At 39.1% G+C, this 24,060-nt stretch overlaps 1 protein-coding gene across 3 annotated transcripts; it reads left to right on the forward strand.

Annotated features, from left to right (window-relative positions):
* The first annotated feature begins 514 nt into the window (after positions 1-514).
* LOC148420836 (SEC14-like protein 1) lies at positions 515-24,060 on the forward strand. 3 transcript variants are annotated; one of them, XM_088419362.1, is made up of 18 exons: positions 515-859; positions 1,228-1,253; positions 2,909-2,998; positions 12,546-12,695; positions 12,867-12,998; positions 14,156-14,284; positions 14,452-14,722; positions 14,843-14,952; positions 15,329-15,518; positions 16,023-16,111; positions 16,363-16,433; positions 16,929-17,100; positions 17,521-17,655; positions 17,758-17,892; positions 19,430-19,681; positions 19,814-19,992; positions 20,252-20,278; positions 21,547-24,060. In XM_088419362.1, exons 2-18 carry the CDS (start codon positions 1,248-1,250, stop codon positions 21,650-21,652), a joined length of 2,244 nt encoding a protein of 747 aa, XP_088275488.1. In that variant the 5' UTR covers positions 515-859; positions 1,228-1,247; the 3' UTR covers positions 21,653-24,060. The 3 variants fall into 3 exon arrangements, with proteins under 3 accessions (XP_088275488.1, XP_088275489.1, XP_088275490.1); XM_088419363.1 differs by lacking the exon at positions 20,252-20,278; XM_088419364.1 differs by lacking the exon at positions 1,228-1,253.

Below are 24,060 nucleotides of genomic sequence, written 5' to 3' on the forward strand. Positions count from 1 at the left end.
CACGCACAGAATAACCCACTAAATATGTTCACCTTCCACTGCACAGTATATAATTTGGAGAGATGTTTGTTTTGTGTAAAATGTAAAACATGTGGGTTGGAAACATTGTCATCATGGTTTATAAGAAGTTGTTGTGAAATGTGAAGTGTCTGTTGTGAGATTGGTGGAGTCTTAAATGCAACATTAGTCATTCCAGGCTTAAGCGAAAAAGAACAGCAGCACTACCGCGTCCAGACTTCTTTCATGACATCGTATTTAGCAATCGAGTGGATCTTTTTTTCATTCCACAACAGCAAAGCATCATTTGAAGGCATATTCTACACATCTTTGACGTAAACCACCAATGACACCATGAATAAATGTGTCTTTTTGAATCGGTTGGGATAGAATTTTCCGGATGCCACGAGTTTTTTTTTTTTTTTTCCAGAAAGGGGGGGCGCCACTGCGGCGGAGTGGCTAAATCTGCTGTCGTCAGTGGGAGGGTAGATGACGTAACGGTTAGGTCTGAGACAGGAGGAGGAGACTGAAACTGGAAGACGGATATGGTCCTCCCCTGGTCAGCTTTCATCCACCGCAGCAGAATTTATCGAAACTTTGTGAGCGCTAGCTTGGTCGTAATCAACACGGTGACCCCTGCTGTCGGATCGGGAAGAATCTTTAACCGGCGGCTTGATTCAGCAGCTACATGGCTAGCTAGCAAAGCGAGGGCAACGAGCGTTAGCTTGTGAGCCAGCTCGTCTCCCGGAGCCCGGCGAAATGCACAATCGATGACAAGAATGGCCACTTCACGCCGATAGCCCAAGAAACCAACAATATTCCTCCGTAACCTTTTCCAGGCAAACACCTACTTACGTAACTGGTAAGTCTATAAACTTAGGCGTTGATAAAAGCGATTTGAAAAGTTGATGCTTGGCTTGCCGCGTAACAGCCAGCAGCGTTGTTGTGTAATGTCTTAATGTTGAACCAATTCCCCACACTACCTCTCGTTGAATTTGGAAACTTCAGTCACGATTTTTCTACCCGCATTTAATATGAGTTTGCTAATCGAACTGCTTATAAGGGATGTCTTCGGACCTCAAAACTAAGTGACACAATAAATGAGCTGTATTTACATAAATTGCTCACTGATGATCTTATACGAATCTAAAGTACAGAAAAGTGCACAATTGATAGCGATTTCTCTGCAAATGTCTTCGCCTGATGTCTTGTTTTGACGTTTCTCCGAAGTTTCTGACAGACCCTGAAGCATGACGGTAATTATTGATTATTGAGTGTGAGCATAGCTGTAGTATGTTTTTACTTTGTGTGCTCTAGCTTGGTTATTATTAGTCTTCCTATCCTTATCCCTCCTTAAGTATGACAGGGACATTTGCTCCCAGCCTCCCTTGCAGCATTTGCTCTCAAACATGTATCAGCTTGCTGAATAAGCAGAACACGAAGATCATAATCACTTGCAGCACTCCCCTGAAATGGTATCACGCAAATATGCAGACTACTGTAGTCATAGCTTTTCTTATTTTTTTTTTTTTATATCTCCACTATTTTATCTCTGCACCGTAGCTGCTGTAGCTTTCCTCCTTTACACTTTCAAATGTCTTTTGCTTTTTTAAAGCATGAACAGCTTTCATATTTCAGTACATGGAGTGCTGTGCACTTGTGTAGTAACATTAGCTGGGCATACACCGGAACCACCTTTGATTTATTAATATTCTGAAAAATGTTTCCCTCTTGGGGTTTAAACATACTGTATGATTTACTGCAGAAGAAAGCTAGTTTTTGTCCAATTCCATTACCGGTTTACATGTTGCAATTCTTTTACAAAAGAAAAAAAAAGTCTTTAGCAGTGGTGGGGTAGATGGGGGTTGCAAATTGAAATTCATACAGATGTTCCACTTCAGAGCATTGGCATATTATCAGTTGTATGACTTCCTTTGAGATTTCACTGTTCTAATACATCACTTAAGTAGTTTGCAGTGATGTGGTTTGTTGTGGTCTGTTGGGCAGCCAATGCTGCAGTCATTGATCAGTGACATTCCTGGTCCCATCTCTGATCATTCCTTCTGAACCATGTTGTAGTTTGTTTGGCTGCACAATACAAACACCCGGAGGATTCAAATAATCCTCTAAAACAGTATTTCTAAACATGAAGGCACTTCAGAGGGTACATGAGATTTTAATGTTTCAAAAGTTGAAATCTTGCAAACATTTTCATGCAATTATGTGGTTATTATTATATAAATATTTCATACAAATTTAAAGTGTATGAAACTAATGTTCATTTCAGTAGGCTATTCAATTTCATTATCCTAAAAACCCAGTCCATACCAGAATGGTTGGATTCAACCTGTATCATATGACACTTAGTGTCAACAACCAACAGCAAACTTTATTCAAAATGATTTCTTTTGAAAATGAAATTTTACTCTAATCATAAAGAAAGAAACTTGACATTTGATATTTTATCAATCATACATCCATCCATCCTTTATAATTTTTTTAGCTACAGTGTATACTGCTTCTTTTTGTTTTCTAATGGTTCAAGTGAGACCTCTCTACTGAAGTGGACTTCCAAAATGTGATAAACCAGACAATGATGGCACAGCAAGCTCTTTTAAGTATATATTTTATTTTATTCTATTTAAAATACTTTGGCCTGGTTAGGGGGGTTTACTTGTTTAGGTTGTTCGTCAAAGAAAAAGGAAGGTTGGGAAACATTGTCTTGGACTGACTGGTTAAATGCCAGGCACCTATAGTTTACTTCTGTTGTAAAGTCAAATGAAACAAGAAAGCTCCTGTTAATGATAGCACCGGATTAGCTATCATTGTACTTAATTAATGGGGACAGTGTTGTGATGCCTGATGACACATTTATTTTTCTCCTTTCTTAAACATACTTAATCCTTTTCAGGTTGTTGGTGTTACTGCAGTTCCAAATATGGTGCAGAAGTATCAGTCACCTGTGAGGGTGTACAAGTACCCTTTTGAGTTGGTGATGGCAGTAAGTGTCTTTATTTTCCACCCTTATACATGAATATTGCATGTTATTGATGCGGTAGTATGTAATACTAGCAAGCATACAACTCGCTCCTTGCCTAAGGAAGCCACTGACTGAACACACCTTCCATGACAAGCTACGCAAGCATGAACTTGTTCCATTACAAATTGGAAAAACAATTTTCTGTCAAGCACAGTGGAAATCTCTTGTGTGAAAAGCGACTTGTGTGAAAAGCGACTTAAATACTGTATCTGGCTTTATAAACAAATGCTGTCTGAATATGTCAGTCACAGTGCCTCTGCCTGATTAAGATATGATAGAGGTCTTTTACTTTTGTTTCCACATGCTAAAAAGTCACCTTGTGGTTTAACTGAAATAAATTTAACTGAAACATCCACATTTTCCTCAGGTCAGAATGGGTGTGTGAATGGTTGTGTCTTACATGTGCCCTGTGACTTGGCCGGCGACTAATTCAGTGCGTACCCCTACCACTTGCTTAAAGTCAACTGGAATAGGCTCCAGCTCACCCTCAACACAAGTGCAAATAAGCAATACAGAAAATGAATGTTTACACCGCATGTACAATATAAATCTGGACACCTTTTTTATGCAATGATATTGGATTGATTTTGTTTATACAATCACCGAGCATCTCTTTTTTTTTGTGTCTATACAGACACTTGTTGATCCAGTTATCCATGCTTCGTTAATTGGTATAATTCCACCAATGTAATTTAGCATGGCGCCAATGTCTTTTTAAAGCCTTGTCGTGTCAGGCAGGTGCTGCTATAGTTAGATAAAAATAAGTGTTCTCGACCAGCAAGTGGGAGGATGCAGGAAGACTAAATCTACTTAGCACAGGGGCAAACAAGCACCTATTAATAGAGGGCTAACACACACACACACACATGCGGACGCATGCACACATGAGCACACACCTGGCTGTACACATGCAGCTGAAATGTTGGAAAGATTTCCATGATTTGACATTTCAAAGAAAATGTGATTTCTTTGAAATATGCTTTCCAGCACTGAATTCTTTTGCTGTGTCCCGTTCAATTTATACTTTGTGCAGTACAGTTTTCTTGACAAACCTTGAGGGGCCATGTTGCACACTGACAGGTGTTTTTGAAGCATTTCAACCTCTGGCAAACACAAGTGTGGCTTTAAGTGCTGTTGCATAAGCCTGCTTGGCTTGCAGCCCGTAAGCTGTGTTCCACAGGGGCTACTTATGACTTACTTCAGGAATAATTTCAGCATAATCACCATGTAAAGCATTTGAGTGATGGCATATTCCATCTGACAGCTGTTTTCTTTACACCCTAAACAACAACGCTACAAGTCCGAATATTTGTGTCCAGACCTGGAAAGGGATAAAACAAAAGTGCAGAGTGCAGACCAATCAAAGCGAATTGCAATTACTGAGTGACCCACATAACCAAAAGGTACAGATACAATTTTATTCAAAGGATTCACATTTCAATGGAATTAACTAATTGGTGGATATAAGAATGGTGAACAAGATTAGTTGAAGGGGGTGCCACAATGTCCCTTCAGCTCATATGCCTGAAGTTACATAACACACTTACAGTATAACACTATTAATAATGGCTGTGTGTATTATTAACAAGGGCATTTGAAAGTACAACAACATTTGTTTTCACTGCCTTCAACTGCAGTCGTTCCTTAAGTTTACTTCCTTTTTTCACTAACAGGAAATATTGTTGCTGCTACTGCTGTTATCCTCGCTTTGGTGTACTAGGATTTTCTCTGGGGCGGCCCACAGGAATGTCAAAAAGCTGCACACAATACCCCTTCCGCTGTAGTTTCAAGCCTGAAGGGCTCGGTGCTGTTGGAACGTATCCAAGAATAGGGGTGACTTAAATACCCACAAAAGTACAATTAAATATTACATAAAAACACAACAACTAACTTAGAGTTGTTCATACTATCGACAAAAATACAAAAAGTTCTTCACTCCACAATCCAATGATGGATTTTGTAGCGATCACACACTGAAATATGTAACCTGTTGACTTTGGGTCGCATACGTAATTTTTTTTTTCCTGACGTAAGCTTTGTTTACTCTTTAAACACTGATGCATGAAACATGCTTTTAATAAAGGCATTTTTATGGGAAACACACAGTACATAGTGTACTTTCTGTCTTTTTGGCATGCCCACACAAAACAGCTAAACAAGTACAGTATGTTTATCTGCTGTCATGTAGTGGTGATGCACTCTTTTCAGTTTGGCGTCTGACTTGTTACTCTGCATCTGCACAGAATTTGCTTCGTACTATGAACAGGACATGCATCCAGTGATACACATTGGCCTTGTTGTTTTGACAATCGGTCGCTTCTTGTACAATGAATCAGTAAAGTAAAAAACAAAAAAAATCTAGCTTTCTCATTTGGCTATTTTTTATTGGACGAACAAGAGAAAGCAATAGGAAATTCACATTGAATACATTCTTTAAGCCCTTCTGAAAATTCTACAGCTGCCTCATCATCTAAAAAGCCAGCAAGGTAAAGTAGAAAAAAACAAAAAGTGAGAACCTCCAACTATTGATGTTCTGCTTCAATTCTGTTTTTTGTCAATCAAAGCTATATAGAGACATACTTCTTCCATAGTGGCTGCTCCTCCATCAATCAGGCCATGAATAGGCAACATTGATCGTTCCATTCTGCAACAATAACATCTTTGTCAGCTTTAGCAATTTGATGTATTTCTGCGTGGTATTGCAGGGGCGACTTGGCCAAATATTTTTCTATTTTCTGTGTACGTTATAGAGGGTAAGTTTTGGAAGCGTATGGTTGTCCTGAAAAAAGGATGTACTGTGTTTCTCCGAATACAAGTCCATTTTTTTTCCCTAATTTTCAACCCCCATATTAGAAGGGTCAACATAACCGCATACCTCAAAACAGAACAATTTTTTCCACATATCTGTGTTTGAATAACATGGGCAACGTTCCACGCTCTGATCTCATATCAGTTGTTACTTGGATAAAGAACATCCCAAGTAAGACGAACAGCAATTCATCTTTGAACACCTCCATTTCAAACAAATTGAATGTGTCCAAAAATGACTACCCATGGAAGAGTACCAAGGATGTTTGAACAATTTACGAAGAGATAGGATAGAACTTCCGGGAATTAAATAGGAGGAGCTATTTGCTATGTCAGATAGTGATGATGACTTTTAGGGCTTTTGGACAAACTAATATTCAGCTGTGTAAAAAAAAAAAAAAAAAAAAAAATGTTTCAGCATTTGTCTATGAGCACATTGCCTCGAATTTGTCTCATTTCTGACACCCCCCCCCCCCCCATAACTGTATAAAAGTATAACTTTACATAACAGTAGGTTATTTGATATACAGTAAAGAAATTTGTCTAAAAGTAGCGTAAAGTCATCATTTTAATAACACACATCATGTGTTGTAATTGGGCAGCCATGATCTCTGTACCCACTAAAGTCAGGTGTCGACTTATGTGAAAGAAATCATACATTAAGTTATTATGTGTTTAATTCTTGTCTAGAATTGCAATTATTGCAATCCATCTTTGCAGTCCTTGTCCATGTGAAATGGAAAATTCCCCCAGCTGTTGGATTAGATCAGCGGCGCCTAACTATCTGCAGTTGGGTTTTTTGTTATGTCTTGTATGGTGCAATGCTTTGCTGAAAAAAAGGCAAACGAGGGCTGCAGCACACTTAACAGACCCAGGAGCAAAGACAGAGGTGTGAGCTTTTGCTGTCTCTTGCTAACAAGAAAAGTCAATCTTGGTTGGTCTGAGTTTACTATATTACTACTACTTTACTATCTACTTTGGGCTTGTCTTAAGTCTTCTTTATAGATTTCTCTGACAACTTATAATTGTTTTTTGTAAAATTCAACCAAATTGAAGTAAAAAAAGGGAAGGTCAACTTAGAAGCATGAGGTCGGCTTGTATTTGGAGAAATTTGGTACTGATTTTATATTATTCTATACAGTAATAGTGTTTGAGTCATGAATAAAAATTATGAAAAATATTTTCCTCAGCAAACCTCTTCTACCTGCGTGAGACTATAGGCAGACAGAATATGCTGATTCATTTTGAATCCATACCGCAGCATTTAAATTGATATTGAATTGAATCTGAAGAATCACATTGAATTTTGAAATTCTTAACAATCTCCCATGCTAGAAGATGTACTGGTTAATGATTATTCTTTTCAATGCATGACAATTTCTAAAATGTTTACAGTAAGCATTATAGTCCAGGTTTATCAATGAATAACCCGTACATTTCAGTGTTTTTACTTGGACCTTTTTCAGCAATGGCGGTAGTGCACTGGGGAACTGTGTCAATGTAAACAAACGACACTTGACTGCAATTTAGTCCTCAGTACTAAACTGGGAGAGGGGCTGGGGGGCATAAGGAAATGGGCTGTGCTTTTGAGCGGTGTAGTGTAAGTACACATCCATGGTACCAGGTGGTCCAGTGGCGCTCTCATCAGAGTTTGTGCGAAAGTTATAAACTTTTTCAATTGCTGTAAACAAACAAAAAAAGGCAAAATATGTTGTACAATTTTCTTTTGTTGAAATGGGTTGAAATGTTTAAGATATTAGCGTGAATGGTCCAAATCAATATACCTTTATTGTTGTTTATTCATTACATATTTTTCAGGATTAAATGGTTTCGTTGGTCAAAAATGTTTCTAGTTTGATTAAAGATTCACATGATATTATTTCAGGCACTTTGATGCACTTCAAGCTGTTTTTTTATTTTTTCAGATTCAAAATAACCTGGTAAGAAGTAAAGATTTGCTAAAAGTTGATTTAAACAATGTTTTTTTCTTTTCTTATTGTTAAAAAGAATAACATTTTAGGTATACAAATGCAATTGTCATAGATAATGATCTCCTTTATAGTGACCGCAGCTAGTTTTTTTTGGGGGGGGAGGGGGCTTGCAAAGAGTGCTTTTGAGCAACACTGTCATACATGTTATTACACTTTTCTATGTGTAGCTCATTTCCCCCTCATAATTGTATGCCTTTTTTATGTAGGCCATCGGTAGCAGGCTGTTGTAAATATTGAACTGCCAACGCATTGTCTTATGTTCAACATCGAGCCACGGTTTCTTAACCTAGCTCATCCTGCTGTCCCCCTTTTCCCTGAGTGGTGTCCTGACCCACTTACGTCCATGTCTGGATAAGACTTCTGCAGCCCAGTTTCCTGCTGCTAAATTATCCTGCGCTTTACTGTTTTAATGCGTATGTGACCTCTGCTGCCTTGGTACTCACTCACATAACAGTTCAAAGTTGAATGAAATGCCATTGTTTGGTCAAATAGTCTTGAGATATTATCAGAATCACACAGCATTACCATAAGCTTGGATTCTGCCTTCATTTTTTGTCCACCTCAAATTGAATTTTATAATGCAGTTATAATCATCCACACATTGTGATGCACTTTACAGGGTAAGAATCAGCATGACTACAGAACAGTTTTTTTTCCCCTGAGGAGTATTACAAGATAGCAATGCTGCTATACTGCTGCTAATGGCCAATGTTGCATTTTCTCTGTAAGATTATTGTGCCAAAAATAAATGTTGGGAGTGTTTGCCTTAGTGAGAAAGCGTTTATCATCATGCTGTGCTGCCTGTAACCGTATGCAGCAAGGCTCTGCTTGAGTCATGTGACTCAGTGGAGCCAATGGCAATTCTGCAGCTGATTTCATTCACTGATCACAGGACAGTCATTCACCCTTTTTTCTGCTGCAAGGTCGAGATGCTGCCCAAGTAGCTCCCTTCCCCCTTTCTGTTTCACTCTGCTTGAAGCAGATGACATTTCTCACTGAAGTCAGTCTCCCCTTGCGCTGCAGCCATGCGTCACAGTGTGCCTGTTAAGATCTATCTTGCTTTGCATGCACTGGTAATTGTGTTGGTGTTGAAAACATTGTGCTTACTGGATTTGCCCAAACCTTCTTTCATCCTTCCTTGTCTTTCTTTGTAAATCATCCCCAAATGCTTTGAGCAACAAATTAGACAAGCTTGCCTCTATCCTCCAAGGGATATAAAGGTTTAAGTCAATATTCTTTCTAATGTTGTGGTTATGTGAGATCGAGGTTATTAATTTACTAATAAACAATCTCATTTATTGATTGACTGCCTGTCTGATGATGTTAGTGTGAACATTTCCAGTTGTTTAAGCAGAGGATCGCTAACAGTGTTTGCTGTGTATTTCTGTTTAAATACCCTTATTAAAGCCATTTTTGTCATTTGTTTCTTAAACATCATACAAGCTTACAAAGACTGACAAAGAATTTTCTGAATTGCAACAACAAAGGATCATTAAACTCCTTCAGTTTCTCATTTGAGGAACTTCAGAATACATCTGCAAATACTGTATAACAAAGCCAACATATATTCTATCAAATAGTTTAATTATTCAATAGTTTTTTTTTTGTGAGTTTCCCCAAATATATAATATTTGATAGCTGCAGTCCTTTTTGAGTGACAGATAAGTTGAGCGGTTTCCAGGGGATTCAGCAGACATGCACACAATGTCTAAAAGCTGAGAGAAAGTTTGTTTTTTACTATTTTGAAGCCTGATTTAATTCACAATTTTTTAATATGCTTAAATTTGGTGGAGTTGTTCACAACACTTCCCTGTGGAGTGTAAAGTTTAGAAGATGTTTTTTTTCCCATTTAACAATTTCTTGGATTATATTTTTTACATTTTTTAATTCATTTATTTATTTAAAACCTGTGCTTTGCATTCTTAGTGTCAAAGACAGAGGGAAACTTGCTAGGCTTTATGCCCAAGATCCATAAAGAAGCAAGGCTAGAAATAGTTTTTATTTTTATTTTTTTCAAAATTTCTATAAAATAATAAATATGTTTGTATTTGCTTTATTAATATAGTTGTTGTTTAGTGGTATGAAATTGCACAAACAATACAGGCTGATAAAATGGCAGTCCACGACAGAAGGCTCACCAAATATTTAGTATTTATTATTTATTTAACATTGAAGATGATTAAGTATTCTACAGATTTTTCAAGTATTTTATTTCTCTCTTCTTCCAAGCTGGCTTTGTTTTTGGAGTGCTGACTGCAGCATTGAAATCACTGGAAGAATAGAAGTGGGTGGCATGGCATGGAGAGACTAAAGGCTCTTTTGTTGTATTTGTTCAGACAAAAAAGCCTGTTGTTTTTCTCACCCAACATCCACTCGACATTCAAGCTTCCATTTCGTATGCCTTCAAATAATCCCGAGAAAATAGTGGTGTAGTACACTGCCCTTCCAAGTGTGGATACCAGTCTGTGAGCTATTTAATACTGAGCTGTACTTGTAGATTAAAAAACAAAAACACAAAAAACAAACAAAACAAAACAAATAAAATCTCAAAATACACGTTATTGCTCTTCTGGACTTGTAAATGATGTCTGGATCACAAGAAATGTAAAATAAAAACATACAAATAAAATGACCTTAACAAATTCTCTGCACGCACCACCACTACACAGCACCATCTCAAGGCAAACAATTGAACTTCGTCCATATTATCAACTGCTACAATTAATATTATTAGTTTAAAGAGTTTAGGAGTGGGTTTTCTGGGCTTGGAACGGATTGGGCTATTTACATGTAAATACATGCCAAAGAAAAAATTCTATTTATGGAATGACTTCTGGAATTAATGTTGTAAGTAGATATGGGAGTATGAGAACACAATTCTTGCTCGCTTGTCGTGTAAAGTAAAATTGAGGGTAGGATCGGACTAGTTCTAAAAAACAATCACATTTTGGGGTGGATTGGAGTCGATACCGATACCGTGGCAAGTCCTTACTTGCAACCATTATTCTTCATCTGTTATACATTCATCTGTTATACATTTCAACATGTTTGTCATGAACTGAGCTGGTTTGACTGATCTTTAATCTGCTCACTCAATTTTAATTTGAAGCCATATAATGGTCTACATCTGCCTGTTCTCTCTTTATCTTCTATGACTTGACTTTATACATAGATAAAATGCAATCACAATGGCATGTCATGAAATAAATATGGAAAGGCAGGATTTCCTGAATCCCATTTCCCATTTTCCTACAAGTTCACATATTCTTTTTACTCTTTTCGTAAGGAAATATTTTCGATATATGGAGGAAGTGATTAAGTATCTGCATTGTTTTGAGGTTTTCCATTGTGGAAGTTGAGAAATTCTCCAGCCAGGCTCCAGGAACCATTACTCCCAGGCTGTCTGGCCAGAGTGGGTCATTAAATGTCACTATGGATGGTTTGTTTGGCAGTGTTAAGTTGTATTTCAGTATTCCTATCCATTAGAGAAATAAGAAAATGCCTAGTTGGCATTTACAATAGTAGTATTTGACATTGGACCAAAGGGAGTGACACAGTTTTTGAATATTTTGAGGTATTGTGTGATGAAAAATGTGACCAACATTCTGTCGCTGGCTTTGATATTTTGACCGGCACCTGCCCATCCACCATTACTCACCCTCACTCAGAGTATCAGTAAGACGAGCCTTCTTACACCATGGGCTTTTTTCAAATATGCTTGATATATGTGATATTTTTCCAGAGGTTCTTTTCCAGACCAAGGCCCATGTCCACCTCTATTTAAAGCTCACATTTTGCTGTGTTGTGAAAGATGTAATGTCAATGATCACTTGAAAGTAATCTAGAGTTGATGTTAGTAAAACATTTTTGGTTTTGAGGCCAATGTCAGCACAAAGCATTTAGTGCTTTATTGTTGGCATTTAATTTTCAAGGGTATCCTGTTTAAACTGTCAGCAATTGTGCTGACAGCTGGACAAATATCATATACAATGTTCCTGACCATTATGGATGAATAACAAAGTTCAGCATTCAATAAGTGCACTGTGGAAAATAGGCAGATTGGCTGGCTCACTAGTCTTGGCAGTGACAAAGATGCTTACTTTATTGGTATTCTTTGGACACTGTATGTCAGCTGACTTACTTAAACAACCTTTTACTGACTAAAGTGGGTGCTTTTTTTTCTTTTTACTTTTGCCTGTGTGTGATAAAATGAATGAGTGGGTGTGTTGGGCCTGTGCAACCGAGAATGACAGGAACAGTGGAGCGAGCAACTTTGTGTTTGGAGGCTTGCACAGCGAGTTGGCAGCTGAAATATGATGATCAATGACGATTTGATTCATCGAAATACACTAAACTGCCATCAACTAAGTGTTACTGTTGAGTACAAAAATATCTGAAGTTGCTCAAACCCTTCTCTATGTGTGCGTGTGTGTGTGCTTGTGTGTGCCATTAAAGAATATTGATTCTGAAAGTGGACTTTTAACAAATTTGATACAGTATACTCATTTATGTTTAGCACAGTAATAAAATGTTCAACTTTAGTGTGCACTATGTCAACCATCATCAAGCAATATACTTCAATAATCTGCCACTTGCACATAATGAGAACAAAAAACATTTTTCAATCTTAGAATATAGTATTTTCTTGGTCAATAATACATGAGCTTGCTTGAATTGGTCTCTTAAATGACACACCTTTTTGCTTTCAGGCTTATGAGCGCCGGTTTCCCACATGTCACCTTATCCCCATGTTTGTGGCTAGCGATGTGGTCGATGAAGAGGCAAGTGAGGACAGATCTACTCATAGGATAGAACGGCGCTGTGCCCTGGATGTGGATGCTCCACGCCTTCTCAAACGGGTAATCTACTGATCATGCGACCACTAATGGAAACCCCAAGTTCAATTGGCTGTGCTTTTAAGTTCATCTTCCGGTCTTTTCAAATAACTATGCTTTGAGTTTGTCACATCATGCATTGACATTACTTTTGAATCTATGACTGTATAATGATTGTTTGTGTTTGGTTTGCAGATTGCTGGTGTGGACTATGTCTATTTCATCCAGAAAAACACACTGAACCGAAAGGAGCGTACTCTTCACATAGAATCACATAATGAGACCTTCTCCAACAGGGTCATCATCAATGAGATCTGTTGCTATTCGGTAATTACACATGCTCCTGTACTTAGTAGTGTACATGCTGCCATCATTACCTACTGCTTTGTACATTTGATGCATTTTGGACATTCAGCATATCTCCATGACCTGGTTGCTAGCTCTATAATAGATCTGATTTGAAACCTGTATGCGCGCTGTCATCCACTGTTTGCTCTTCCATTACTTCAAATCTGCTCACCAACGAGCATGCTCAGGTGCACAGAGTTAAACTGATCAAGCACACTGTATTAGCACCCAGTTATTTGGGGTTCTAATTTTAGTTCCACAGTGGTTTTTACTTTGTACGTTAACACCCAGTATTAGCGGTCACTCAGCCAGACAGCCTAATTAGATAATGCTGATGGACCTGGCTAAAGCGGAAATGTTTTTGTTGCCAAGGGAGATGAAGGCACCAGAAGCTAACCTGATTCAGTGACAAACTTTTCAGAATGATTAGAAACACTGTAGACTAAAAGCTATCAAAAACATGCAAGAACCTTCTGATGGTTATACAATAACAAAATAATTTCATTCTTTGTTTAGGCTTGTGATCTGGTAGTAAGTAGGCTTGTGATCTGGAAATTATGCTTTAGTGCCTCTTATCTCACTGCTTGCAAATGGAGAATGATATGAGCAATTGTTGAATGTTGCTGAATGTTTGCCCTTGTACATTTGACCTTTATTTTGGTCTCCAAACTTTCCGTCTGTAAAGGGCTGGCAAATTTTACTTGAATTGGCTGACAGAAGCGCACGTCAACACACAGTGCAGTGCACATATTTGTCTTTGTGCATCCTGTTCTAGCGAAGTCAAGTGATCCATTGTTACAATAGCCTCAAAGCCCCCTTTTTTTTTGCTCATATGTGTACAGTATGATACAGTATGTTCTGTTTTCCTCTGGTCGGTGCTACTGTGCTCATAAAAGCAGGAAAACAGACTCAGGGACAGGTTTTCCCCAAGAAATATTAACACTATGAGCATCAACAAAACAAGGGCACACTGAAATTATCAATGATTGCACTCCCGTGTAACATTGATTTCTATTGTATTCTATTTATTGTTCATGTTAATTTAATATGCACTCACAATTTCATTGTATACCTGCTGTGCAGTGACAACAGAGGAACTTTATTCTATTCTATTCTAATGTACTCACATTTTCCAGGTCCACCCCGAGAATGAAGACTGGACGTGTTTTGAGCAGTCAGCCAGTCTGGACATCAAATCTTTCTTTGGTTTTGAGAGCACAGTGGAAAAGATTGCAATGAAGCAATATGCCAGCAGCATCAAAAAGGTGTTTGTTTGTTTATTCTTGCATAATGACCTTTAGCAACCGCTTGGCGCTGTATCGATGCTGGAATTCTTTGCAGAGATCATATCCTTTATATGTGCTTGGGTAACATTTTTTTGGTTGTCTTTTTGGACCATTCCTTATTCTAACTTCTATAATTCTATTGTCAGGGAAAAGAAATAATAGAGTACTACCTAAAGGAGCTTGAAGATGAGGGGATCACTCATGTGCCACGATGGAGTCCAAACTCCGTTCCCCTACTGCCTAGCAGACCAAGCAGTCTCTTCACCAGCCCACCTGCTGATCTCAAGCTCCCTGTCACAGCAGCTGTTCCCATCCCACTGATTGTTGATGTCTCGGACAGCAGCTCTCAGGATGTTAAGCAGGACAGCGCTGGCCTTCAAGATAGCTTAACTGATATTTTGGCTGGCACACCGGAAGGTCGGTTCAGTTTGAGGGCACGCTATTCAAAATAGTTTTAATCGCCATTTTCTGTGAACTGTAAATGGACATGTCATCCCAGTTGTGTGAATTTGAGGTGTGTCTGTTTTGTGTGAACAGATAAACTGGATGCTGACTATATCAAACGCTATCTTGGGGATCTTACACCCCTGCAGGAGAGCTGTCTCATCAGACTTCGTAAATGGCTTCAGGAAACCCACAAGGGAAAGGTGACATGCAAATTTGTACCTATATCGTCGTATTTCATCAACCATGGATATTTTAAAATAGTTGCTGCTAATTTTGCAATCATATTGACAGATATAGAAGTTAATTGCTGTAAATTTTTAATTCACAAGAGGTCATTCATCCCTACAGTAAAGTACGTTTTTAAAAACCACATGATCTTTTTAATCTTTTTATAATATCCTAATATGTGTGTTTTTGTAGAATATATGGATATTTGCCTGAATAAGCTGAGTTGGAGAGAAATTTCTCTTTTTTATTTTAGAACAGACAAAATTCTATTCTATTGTAATTGTACATTTACTTACTACTACTATTTTAGAATTGCTTTAGAATTGTCTCTTACTGTCTTCATTTCAGATTCCCAAAGATGAGCACATCCTGCGGTTTCTGCGGGCCAGGGATTTCAACATAGACAAGGCCCGAGAAATTTTGTGCCAATCGCTGACGTGGAGGAAGCAGCACCAAGTTGACTATCTTCTTGAGACATGGAGTTCACCACAAGTCCTGCAGGACTATTACACGGGGGGCTGGCACCACCATGATCGAGGTTCAATTCTATCTGCATACTTACCCTGACTGAGCACATGGCCTTACACATCCATGATTCATGTAGGCTATTTTTGGAAGTCTATCCAATAGTGGCCAGATCTTTGCTCTTGGGTTTCCTTCAGACTCGTATTACATGATAACGAACTCGAAAGCATTTATTTTTCCGGAAGATCACAGCTATTTAGAATCCAAGTGACTTAACATTTTTAATCACTCCTTTGTTACACTTACACCATCATATTCTTCGCTTTTATACATGCTGTCATATACTGCGTGTAGCCAAGTTGATTTTTACATTTGTGTCTGATTCCAGCGGAGTGTGCAAATAGTGTTTGTTTCAATAGTTATGAAGAATAGAATAAATAGGGCAAAAGTATTTCCCCGGCTATTATTGGCTACATAGACAGAGGAGCTGGCCTTCTGTAATAACTCTTGGTAGTGAATAAACAGCCTTGTTCAGCAAGTCATTGAAATGTTTATTTTTCTGTTTTGTATTGTCTAGATGGTCGGCCTTTGTATGTTCTGAGACTTGGCCAAATGGACACCAAAGGACTGGTCCGAGCTCTTGGAGAAGAATCTCTGCTTAGACATGTAGGCACCGTAGTTATGTCACATTACCTGCTTGCATGACAGTTCATGTTAAATCTAAATGTAAGCCATTACAGATTACAGGTTAGGTAATTAAGGTCCTGTGTCTTAAAGGACACGTCTTAAAAGCGACACATACACACAGTTGCCTTATAAATAGTTTGCTTAACATGCACTCCGATTGAATCACTGTGTTAATGGAGTTGTTTGAAATATATCACAATAGATTTCTGCATTGTATGGTCCATTTTCAGGTGCTGTCTATCAACGAGGAGGGGCTGAGACGCTGCGAAGAGAACACAAAGGTGTTTGGTCGTCCCATCAGGTAAAGAGAGTAAAAATGTACTTTTAACAAGACGTGTACTAGTCAAATGTATTTAATAGAATATGGCTATGCGATTTAACATTTAACCATCAAGCCACATGTTGGCTTTTTACACTCATATTCATGGTTGGTGTGAGGTAGCCCAGAGTGGTCTGCCATATCTCCAGCAGAAGGAAAATAATGAATGATATTCCTTTCAAGTGTTTTTGATGTGGCCAATGGTGGGAAAAGTGAGGGGAAGGAATGGAGATGGTGTTGTTCAGACTTCTCAGCAGGAAGTGGGGGCTGGCACCCGGGCCTCACAGAATGGCACATCAACTATGAATAGCCGTTGCACTACACTGGCCATGAGCCAGACAAGAGGATGTAGAGGGAGCCAGGAGAGGGTCTTGAATTAGCATGCATTGCTGTCACCACTTCTACCACACTATTGGGTGACAGGTTTTAAATGCTTGCTTATCGGTGTTTGCTTTTGTGTGTTTGTGGTCTCCACAGTTGCTGGACATGTCTAGTGGATCTGGAGGGTCTAAACATGCGTCACCTGTGGCGACCGGGAGTCAAGGCTCTGCTGAGGATTATTGAGGTTGTGGAGGCCAACTATCCAGAGACGCTAGGGCGGCTGCTTATCTTGAGAGCTCCCAGAGTTTTCCCAGTCCTTTGGACTCTGGTGAGCACTAGGGATGACTGGCTCTCCCTCAGTTGTTTTTACAGAATGATTAAGTTCATGCTTTATGGGTTTCAGGTGTTTGCATTGTCCTTCAAACACTGTCAGACTTATAGTACACGCTTAATGGTCTACATTCCCATTTAACAATCACTTTTACACAACTAACGTATTTGAGTGTATCTGTTTTGAGCAAGCATATAAAAGACATGTTGCTTCAGTAATGTAAAATAAACGTAAAATAAATATGTAATGTAAAATAAATATTACTGAGGTTTAGGGAGCAGCCAAAACATAAATTTACTGAAAAGTGTTACTGAGCGCATTCTGTGCAAATAGATTTTTTTCCCCACCTTCTTTCTATAACCACCTATTTTATTCACCATGAAAGCTGATGAAGAATTTCTTCTTCACTGACTTTAGGTCAGTCCATTCATTGATGAAAACACCCGCAAGAAGTTCCTAATCTATGCCGGAAACGATTACCAGGGCCCCGGCGGGCTGGTGGACTACATAGACAAGGAGATTATCCCTGACTTCCTTGGCGGAGAGTGTATGGTGAGTGGCGAATTAAGCACGCATTCAAAAGAACATCAATAGATTGTGAGATTACATTCACTGACCTAATTTTATTTGTGGTTGCACATATACACTCTCTAGTGTGAGGTACCTGAGGGAGGTTTGGTCCCAAAGTCAATGTACCGCACTGCAGAGGAGCTTGAGAACGAAGATGTTCGCCTCTGGACTGAGACCATCTACCAAAGTGCCAGCATCTTCAAAGGAGCTCCACATGAGGTGATACTGAGTGACACATGCAGAATGACAGATGGAAAGTAGTGACACTTAAAGGTGACATGTAGGCCAGGACAAGCGCAACCATGCCTGAGATTTTGTTTTGTTGTAAGGTCTGCCATCTAGTGGTTGAAATCTGTAAAGGCCATCTTTTATCTCTGGCCTGGAATGTTCTTTGATGATGTAATTTTGGTGTTCCTGGAAACAAAGCTTATTGCTCTGACCTAACATGAATTCACCAAAAAAAAGAATTGCCATTCAATATAACCCTTACAATTTACATTACAAAATGGGAAAATGGGCAAAATTAAATAATGGGAAATAAATACAGTTGTGTTCCCATTGTTTCATTTAGGATTTATTTCAGCAGCAAGGACAGGCGTTAAAAAAAAGAGAGATTTTTGGGAGCTGGAGAGAAATTTGAAGGAGTGGCATAGGACTGAATCTTTTTTTCCGTCCACCCATCATCTTTTCTCTAGAGCTGCTTATCCTCAGAAGGGTCGCAGGCTTGCTGGTGCCTATCCCAGCTGAGTTTTGGCAGTCGGTGGGGGACACCCAACCATTCACGCACCCAATCACACCTAAGGGCAATTTAGTATGTCCAAAACACTTGCCATGCATGTTTTTGAAGTTTGGGAGGAAGCAAGAGTGCCCAGATAGAACCCACGAGGGCTTGGGGAGAACATGTAAACTCTACACAGGAAAGCCGGAGACAGCTGGATTTGAACTTGGGTCCCTGAACTGTAAGGCAACGATCTTACCATGGTACTAAATTAACCTTTTGGTCTTAACAGTTAGGGTGAGGGTAAAAGTGGAAAAAAAAAATCATAATAAAAATCATAATTATTGCATTATTTAAATGTGAAAAGATATAACATATCTCAAATTCAAATCAGAGATCTCGGGACGTTTGAAAGATGCCAAAGTGCCTTTCAGACTGCAGGAACCAATTCATAAACTTCCTGTTGTGCCCTCATAGTTTGTGTATTCCCCTCGTTCACACATACTAAAAGGTTCTGGGACAGGAATGTTTTACAAGTGCCTTCTAAAAGTATCACCAAGACCCTAGAGTAGGGTTAGGGAACTCTACTTCTCCATTGTTGTAGTCGTTTTGGATTTTTCCATCTTCCATCACACCTGATTTAAATGATTTCCTCATAAACTACTGTGGAAGCCTGATAATAATCCTGCATTTGAATCAGGTGTGTTGAGAGTGAGAGACATCCAAAACAAGGTTCCATCTCTCGAACCGGAGTTCCCTAGGTGGGCGTGTTGTGCTGATAAATACTAGAAATAGAATTTTGGTTAGTGCTGTTTGCTGGACATGAAGTGATAGTGCCATTTTTTTCCGTCCATTGACATACTTCATCAGTATGTTGGTGGATTTGAGTGCAGACATTTGGGCCACATACTTTCTTAGTACCAGGAGGGCCTGGTAACAGGAATTTTAACAGGAGTTTTCGGACATTTTCGTTCGAAAGTCACTATAAATTCAAAATTGTGATCGTTTGTTATTCCCCAATGTTTTTCTTTTAAACAGCTCCTGGTTGAGATCATTGATGCCTCCTCAGTCATCACCTGGGACTTTGATGTGTGTAAAGGGGATGTGGTTTTCAACATCTACCATTCCAAACGTGCGCCACAGCCACCGCGTAAAGACCCACTAGGAGCTCACGGGATCACCTCCCCAGGTGGAAACAATGTTCAGCTTATAGACAAGTCATGGACGCTGGGGCAAGATTACAGCATGGTCGAATCCCCTCTAACCTGCAAGGAGGGAGAAAGTGTGCAGGTCAGTTTTTTACAGTAGATAGAGATTACATCAATAAATCTCTTCAGTTGGTTTTTCTACGGTTTTCATCTGGCAGACCCTTTTTTTTGTCCTCATTTTTTGCGACACCCACCTTTGTTTATTTTTTTTTAGGGCTCCCACATCACACGCTGGCCAGGTTTCTACATCCTCCAGTGGAAGTTCCACAATATGCCGGCCTGCTCGGCTACCAATCTGCCTCGGGTGGATGATGTGTTGGCCACACTGCAAGTCTCCTCGCACAAGTGTAAAGTCATGTACTATACTGAGGTGTTGGGCTCTGAGGACTTCAGGTTGGTAACTCATTGAGATGGCTATGAAATACAATTTATTTGAAGTGATTGAACCTCAAACCTGTAATGACTGCAATTTTCCTTCTCGTGTTCTGTCAGTCCTCTACTCCGTACAAAATTCCTACAAAACTATATCAGGCCCTTGGGCATTGAAAGGAGGACTTCCTCTCCCGCACTTTTTAAAAATATTTTTTTCTGTCCTTTTGCATTCCTGTTCTTTCTTGTCCTCCTCCTGCCGCTCTGTCTTCTTCCTGTGAAGAACGGCTTGCTGTGACGTGCAGAGTTTGTAAGTGGCGCAGTGGTTGCCCCTTTTCTTTAAGCACTACCCCGTCATCATTCCTGCTTTTTTAGGCCACCTTCATGGCAGCCGGCTAGAGCAGTCACAATGTCCTGAGCACAGTCTGGTTTTCAGCCTGTTGACTATGGCCCCGCTTGCATGACTAACAATACTAGCAATCCCTGGCCTTATTGAAGTCTTGAAACTGCCACGTACTATTTTTTTCTCAATGCTTTGTTGATTTAAACCGTCAACTTCCTAAAACTGCACTCACTGTTTTGCTGTAGTATTTTACTACAGATTTGACTGTGACATCTTAAACATTTTAAAACTGTTGGTAAAACTAATATTTGCAGTTTTAAACGTGTTGCCATCTCTACGCTTATATGAGTTTGCATTTTTTTTTCCCTGTCTATTTTGGGATTGAGAAAAGTGATGTTATACGGGGTTAACTACACAATACCTATACAGTTACCTATGCAATACAATCAATACAGAGGACATAACTGGGTCTTTATGATTTACAAATGGGTAGCGGTACACTAAGCCATAGGTCTCAAACCCCAGTCCTCGAGGGCCGCAATCCTGCATGTTTTTGATGCTTCTGTCATTAACTCACCTGAATCAAATCATTAGCTCATCAGCAAGCTCTGCAGGAGCTTGAAAATGATCCTAATCATTTGAATCAGGTGTGCTTAAGAGAACAGTATGGAAGACATGCAGGTTTGCGGCCCTCAAAGACTGGAGTTTGAGACCTATGCACTAAGCCGTCTTCTAGTAAATCCTGCCTTCAATTTTTAAACAAGAACTGTAAATGGGCCTTGTTTATTCAGTATTACACACAGTAAACCGACTTTTTGTGGCTGAGACGGTTATACTGTAGTTCGGGCATTTTCAAACCTGGTCCTCGAGAGCCGCTGTCCTGCATGTTTTTTAGGTTTATGTCCTCCGAACAGACCTGATTTAAATGAGCAGCAAGCTCAGCAGAAGCCTGATAACGATCCTGATCATTTGAATCAGGTGTTTTATAGATGGGAAACTTCAAAAACATGCAAGATCCTCAAGGACCGAGTTTGAACATGCCTGCTGTAGGTTACTGAGGCCTCTATTGAGTGCCATTGATTTGAAGGTTCTGCATGGTAGTGGATCTGCATTATGGTCACATGATGCTCATTTAGTTGTTCAAATCAGGATGTGTGTTTTTGGTGGGGCAAAAAAAGAAAAAAGAAAAAAAGCAAAGGTTGTGTTCACCTACGGAATTGTCTCTCTTTTTGCAGGGGTTCGATGACCAGCTTGGAGTCGAGCCATAGTGGCTTCTCTCAGCTCAGCGCTGCCACCACCTCATCCAACCAATCCCAGTCCAGCTCAATGATCTCCAGGTAGACAGAGCAGTTGGAGAGCACTGATTTAGTGAGACCCCCAAGAACCCCTTTACTTGCAGACTCGTACACCCTTTTTCCTTTGGATGCTAACCAGCAGACAAGTTGTGTGAAAACAAAAAAAAAAAAAGAGAGACTCTGTGACCTCCTTTTAAAGGGCTGTTTTTTTCCCCCACATAGGTCATACTTCAGTGCTTGGTGTCTATGCTAGGCAACAAATGAGACCAAGTATTTTGATTGTGGCTCATTTAGAGTTGAAATGTTAACAGCTACATCCTAAAGTGGTGCATCTTTGGAGGTTTGAAGAAGCAATATTTTCATCAGAGGAATGGCAGATTAGAACGGATGATGACACTGGAGGCGCTAATATATACTGTATATGCATTTTCACATACTTGTACACTCCAAAATTCTGCAGGCAATAATAAGATGATACACTCCTCATTCATGCGTGCCTCAGTTGCAGATTGGAAGTTCTGTTACACATAAACATGCAACACACACTTGCTTTGGAGAAACCTTGCTCTCCTTGTAACAACACAGATCTTTTCCAATGTAGAGAGCAGGTGAAAAATCGAAAAATATTTACTGAAACTTAAATGAACATTTATTCAATAACTGAAAATGTTACAGCTGGTGGCCCACACATCCATAGTGAACATTTGTCTGGGCAGGTTGTATTTCTAAAAGACAGTTTACACAGACCCGATTCCGATATCGTGAATATGTTTGAAAGACAACAAGCTCAGTGGGTGGGCCTTATTGAATCGTGGCAATACAAATCGAGTCACCGGATGAAAGGTTTTCTATTAGTGTCCATTAGGTGTTTCATCTGAACATCCTGGCACTCATGTGATGGCAGGCCCCTACCGTTTTTGAGGGCTCTTTTATCATGCCATGAACAGCATACTTGACCAGCATCTCACTCTTTAGTGCTTGAAGCAATAACATGGGTTTCTACTGTGTGAAATATTTGTATTTATCATTGAGATGTCTATTGTAGATGTAGATGGTGATGGCGAGGGCTGATTGCAGGTGACCTTTATGTGATGTACAGGCAGGCACAAAGGCTAACTGAGCCGCTGTGTGTGTGTGTGTGTGTGTGTGTGTGAGTGTGTGTGTGTGTTATCATGAAATAAACAGGTAACTTACCATTCATTTTTCACTATGAGTACAGCAAGTTTGCTTTACATTCTTGTTTGTGAATGCCAAACTGCCTCAAATTGTACAAGGTCATCATGTAATCTGGCACTTTTTTGAGTGTGATAAGTAGTAGGGTGAATGTTTATTAACATTTGATGGGAAAAAATATATCGTTACTGTACATGTTCTAGTTACAGTATGTTTTGACATACTTAATGACACACTTGATGGGGTTGAAACAGAGTGATGTGTTACTGTGTTTCCATTCTGAAATTTGTAAATTAATAGTCATGTTAAGAGCCATTTGTCAATAAACACCATTTTAGCCTTTGTAAGACTTACTTGGAAGCAACTCGCTGCTCCTTTCAAGGTCAAATAATAAATTATAGCTATTGTAAAAAAAAAAAAAAGAAAAAAGAAAACATTTTCATGCATGACGTTTACTAGTCAACTGGATGAAAAGCATTGATGACTTAACTGTAAATCGCTGAGAGTCATCATGCTGTCTCTATGGACATGTAATACTCGCAAAGAACTCCAAAGGCTACTTATTGTACAGGTTTGAAACACATGAAACTCTTTTTAACTCCAAATGAAAGGTCAAAATTATTTTGTGTGGAATATTTGCAATGTGAAATGTTTTACCTCCTTAGAATGAGGGCTATCATGTGTGGATGTACAAGAATGAATGCTGGAAAAAGCAGCGCAAATAATACATGCCTGTCAATTTCACACTCCCTCCTTTTATTCACTCACTCTGATGCACATCACCTGCTAATTTTCCATAGAGATTATTTCTATTTCATTTGTAGTCTTGATTAAATATGCCGAATCAGAAGAAGGCCCAACTCCCCCTGTCCTCATTTCAGTGTGTATATCTCAAAGAGTGGACTTTACATTTGTACAACTGCCTCGTGGAAATTAAGAATTGAAGCCATTGGCATAAAGTGTTCTTGGATCCAGTATTTCATTACCATGTGAATTCAGTCTTGTGGATACCAGAAACCCTTTGCATTTTTCATATCCTGCTTCTATGATTTGTGTGTACACGTGTACATCATTTTCAATGATCTCTTGAGGGCTATGAAATATTTGTCATTACTTTTCCATGTGGTTGTCGGTTTCCTCCTCTGGCAAGGTTGCATATCTCTCTTATTTTCATGTGAGGTATTATGTAAAAAATAGTTGTTTGAATTCATGAGCATATTTCGCCTTCACTTTGTTTTTTGTTTGAAAGATTAAACTTGAATTATGAAGAGTTGCACACTC

The sequence above is a fragment of the Hippichthys cyanospilos genome, chromosome 7 (genome assembly GCF_059441005.1).
Source record: "Hippichthys cyanospilos isolate Australia breed blue-spotted pipefish chromosome 7, RoL_Hcya_1.0, whole genome shotgun sequence".
In the NCBI taxonomy this organism is placed as follows: Eukaryota; Metazoa; Chordata; class Actinopteri; order Syngnathiformes; family Syngnathidae; genus Hippichthys; species Hippichthys cyanospilos.

Bases quoted from the DNA above. Each gene is read 5' to 3' on its own strand.
- LOC148420836 (XM_088419362.1), top strand. The intron at 2,999-12,545 runs GTAAGTGTCTTT...TTTTGCTTTCAG, and splicing joins CTTTTGAGTTGGTGATGGCA to GCTTATGAGCGCCGGTTTCC. The intron at 14,953-15,328 runs GTGACATGCAAA...TCTTCATTTCAG, and splicing joins AGGAAACCCACAAGGGAAAG to ATTCCCAAAGATGAGCACAT.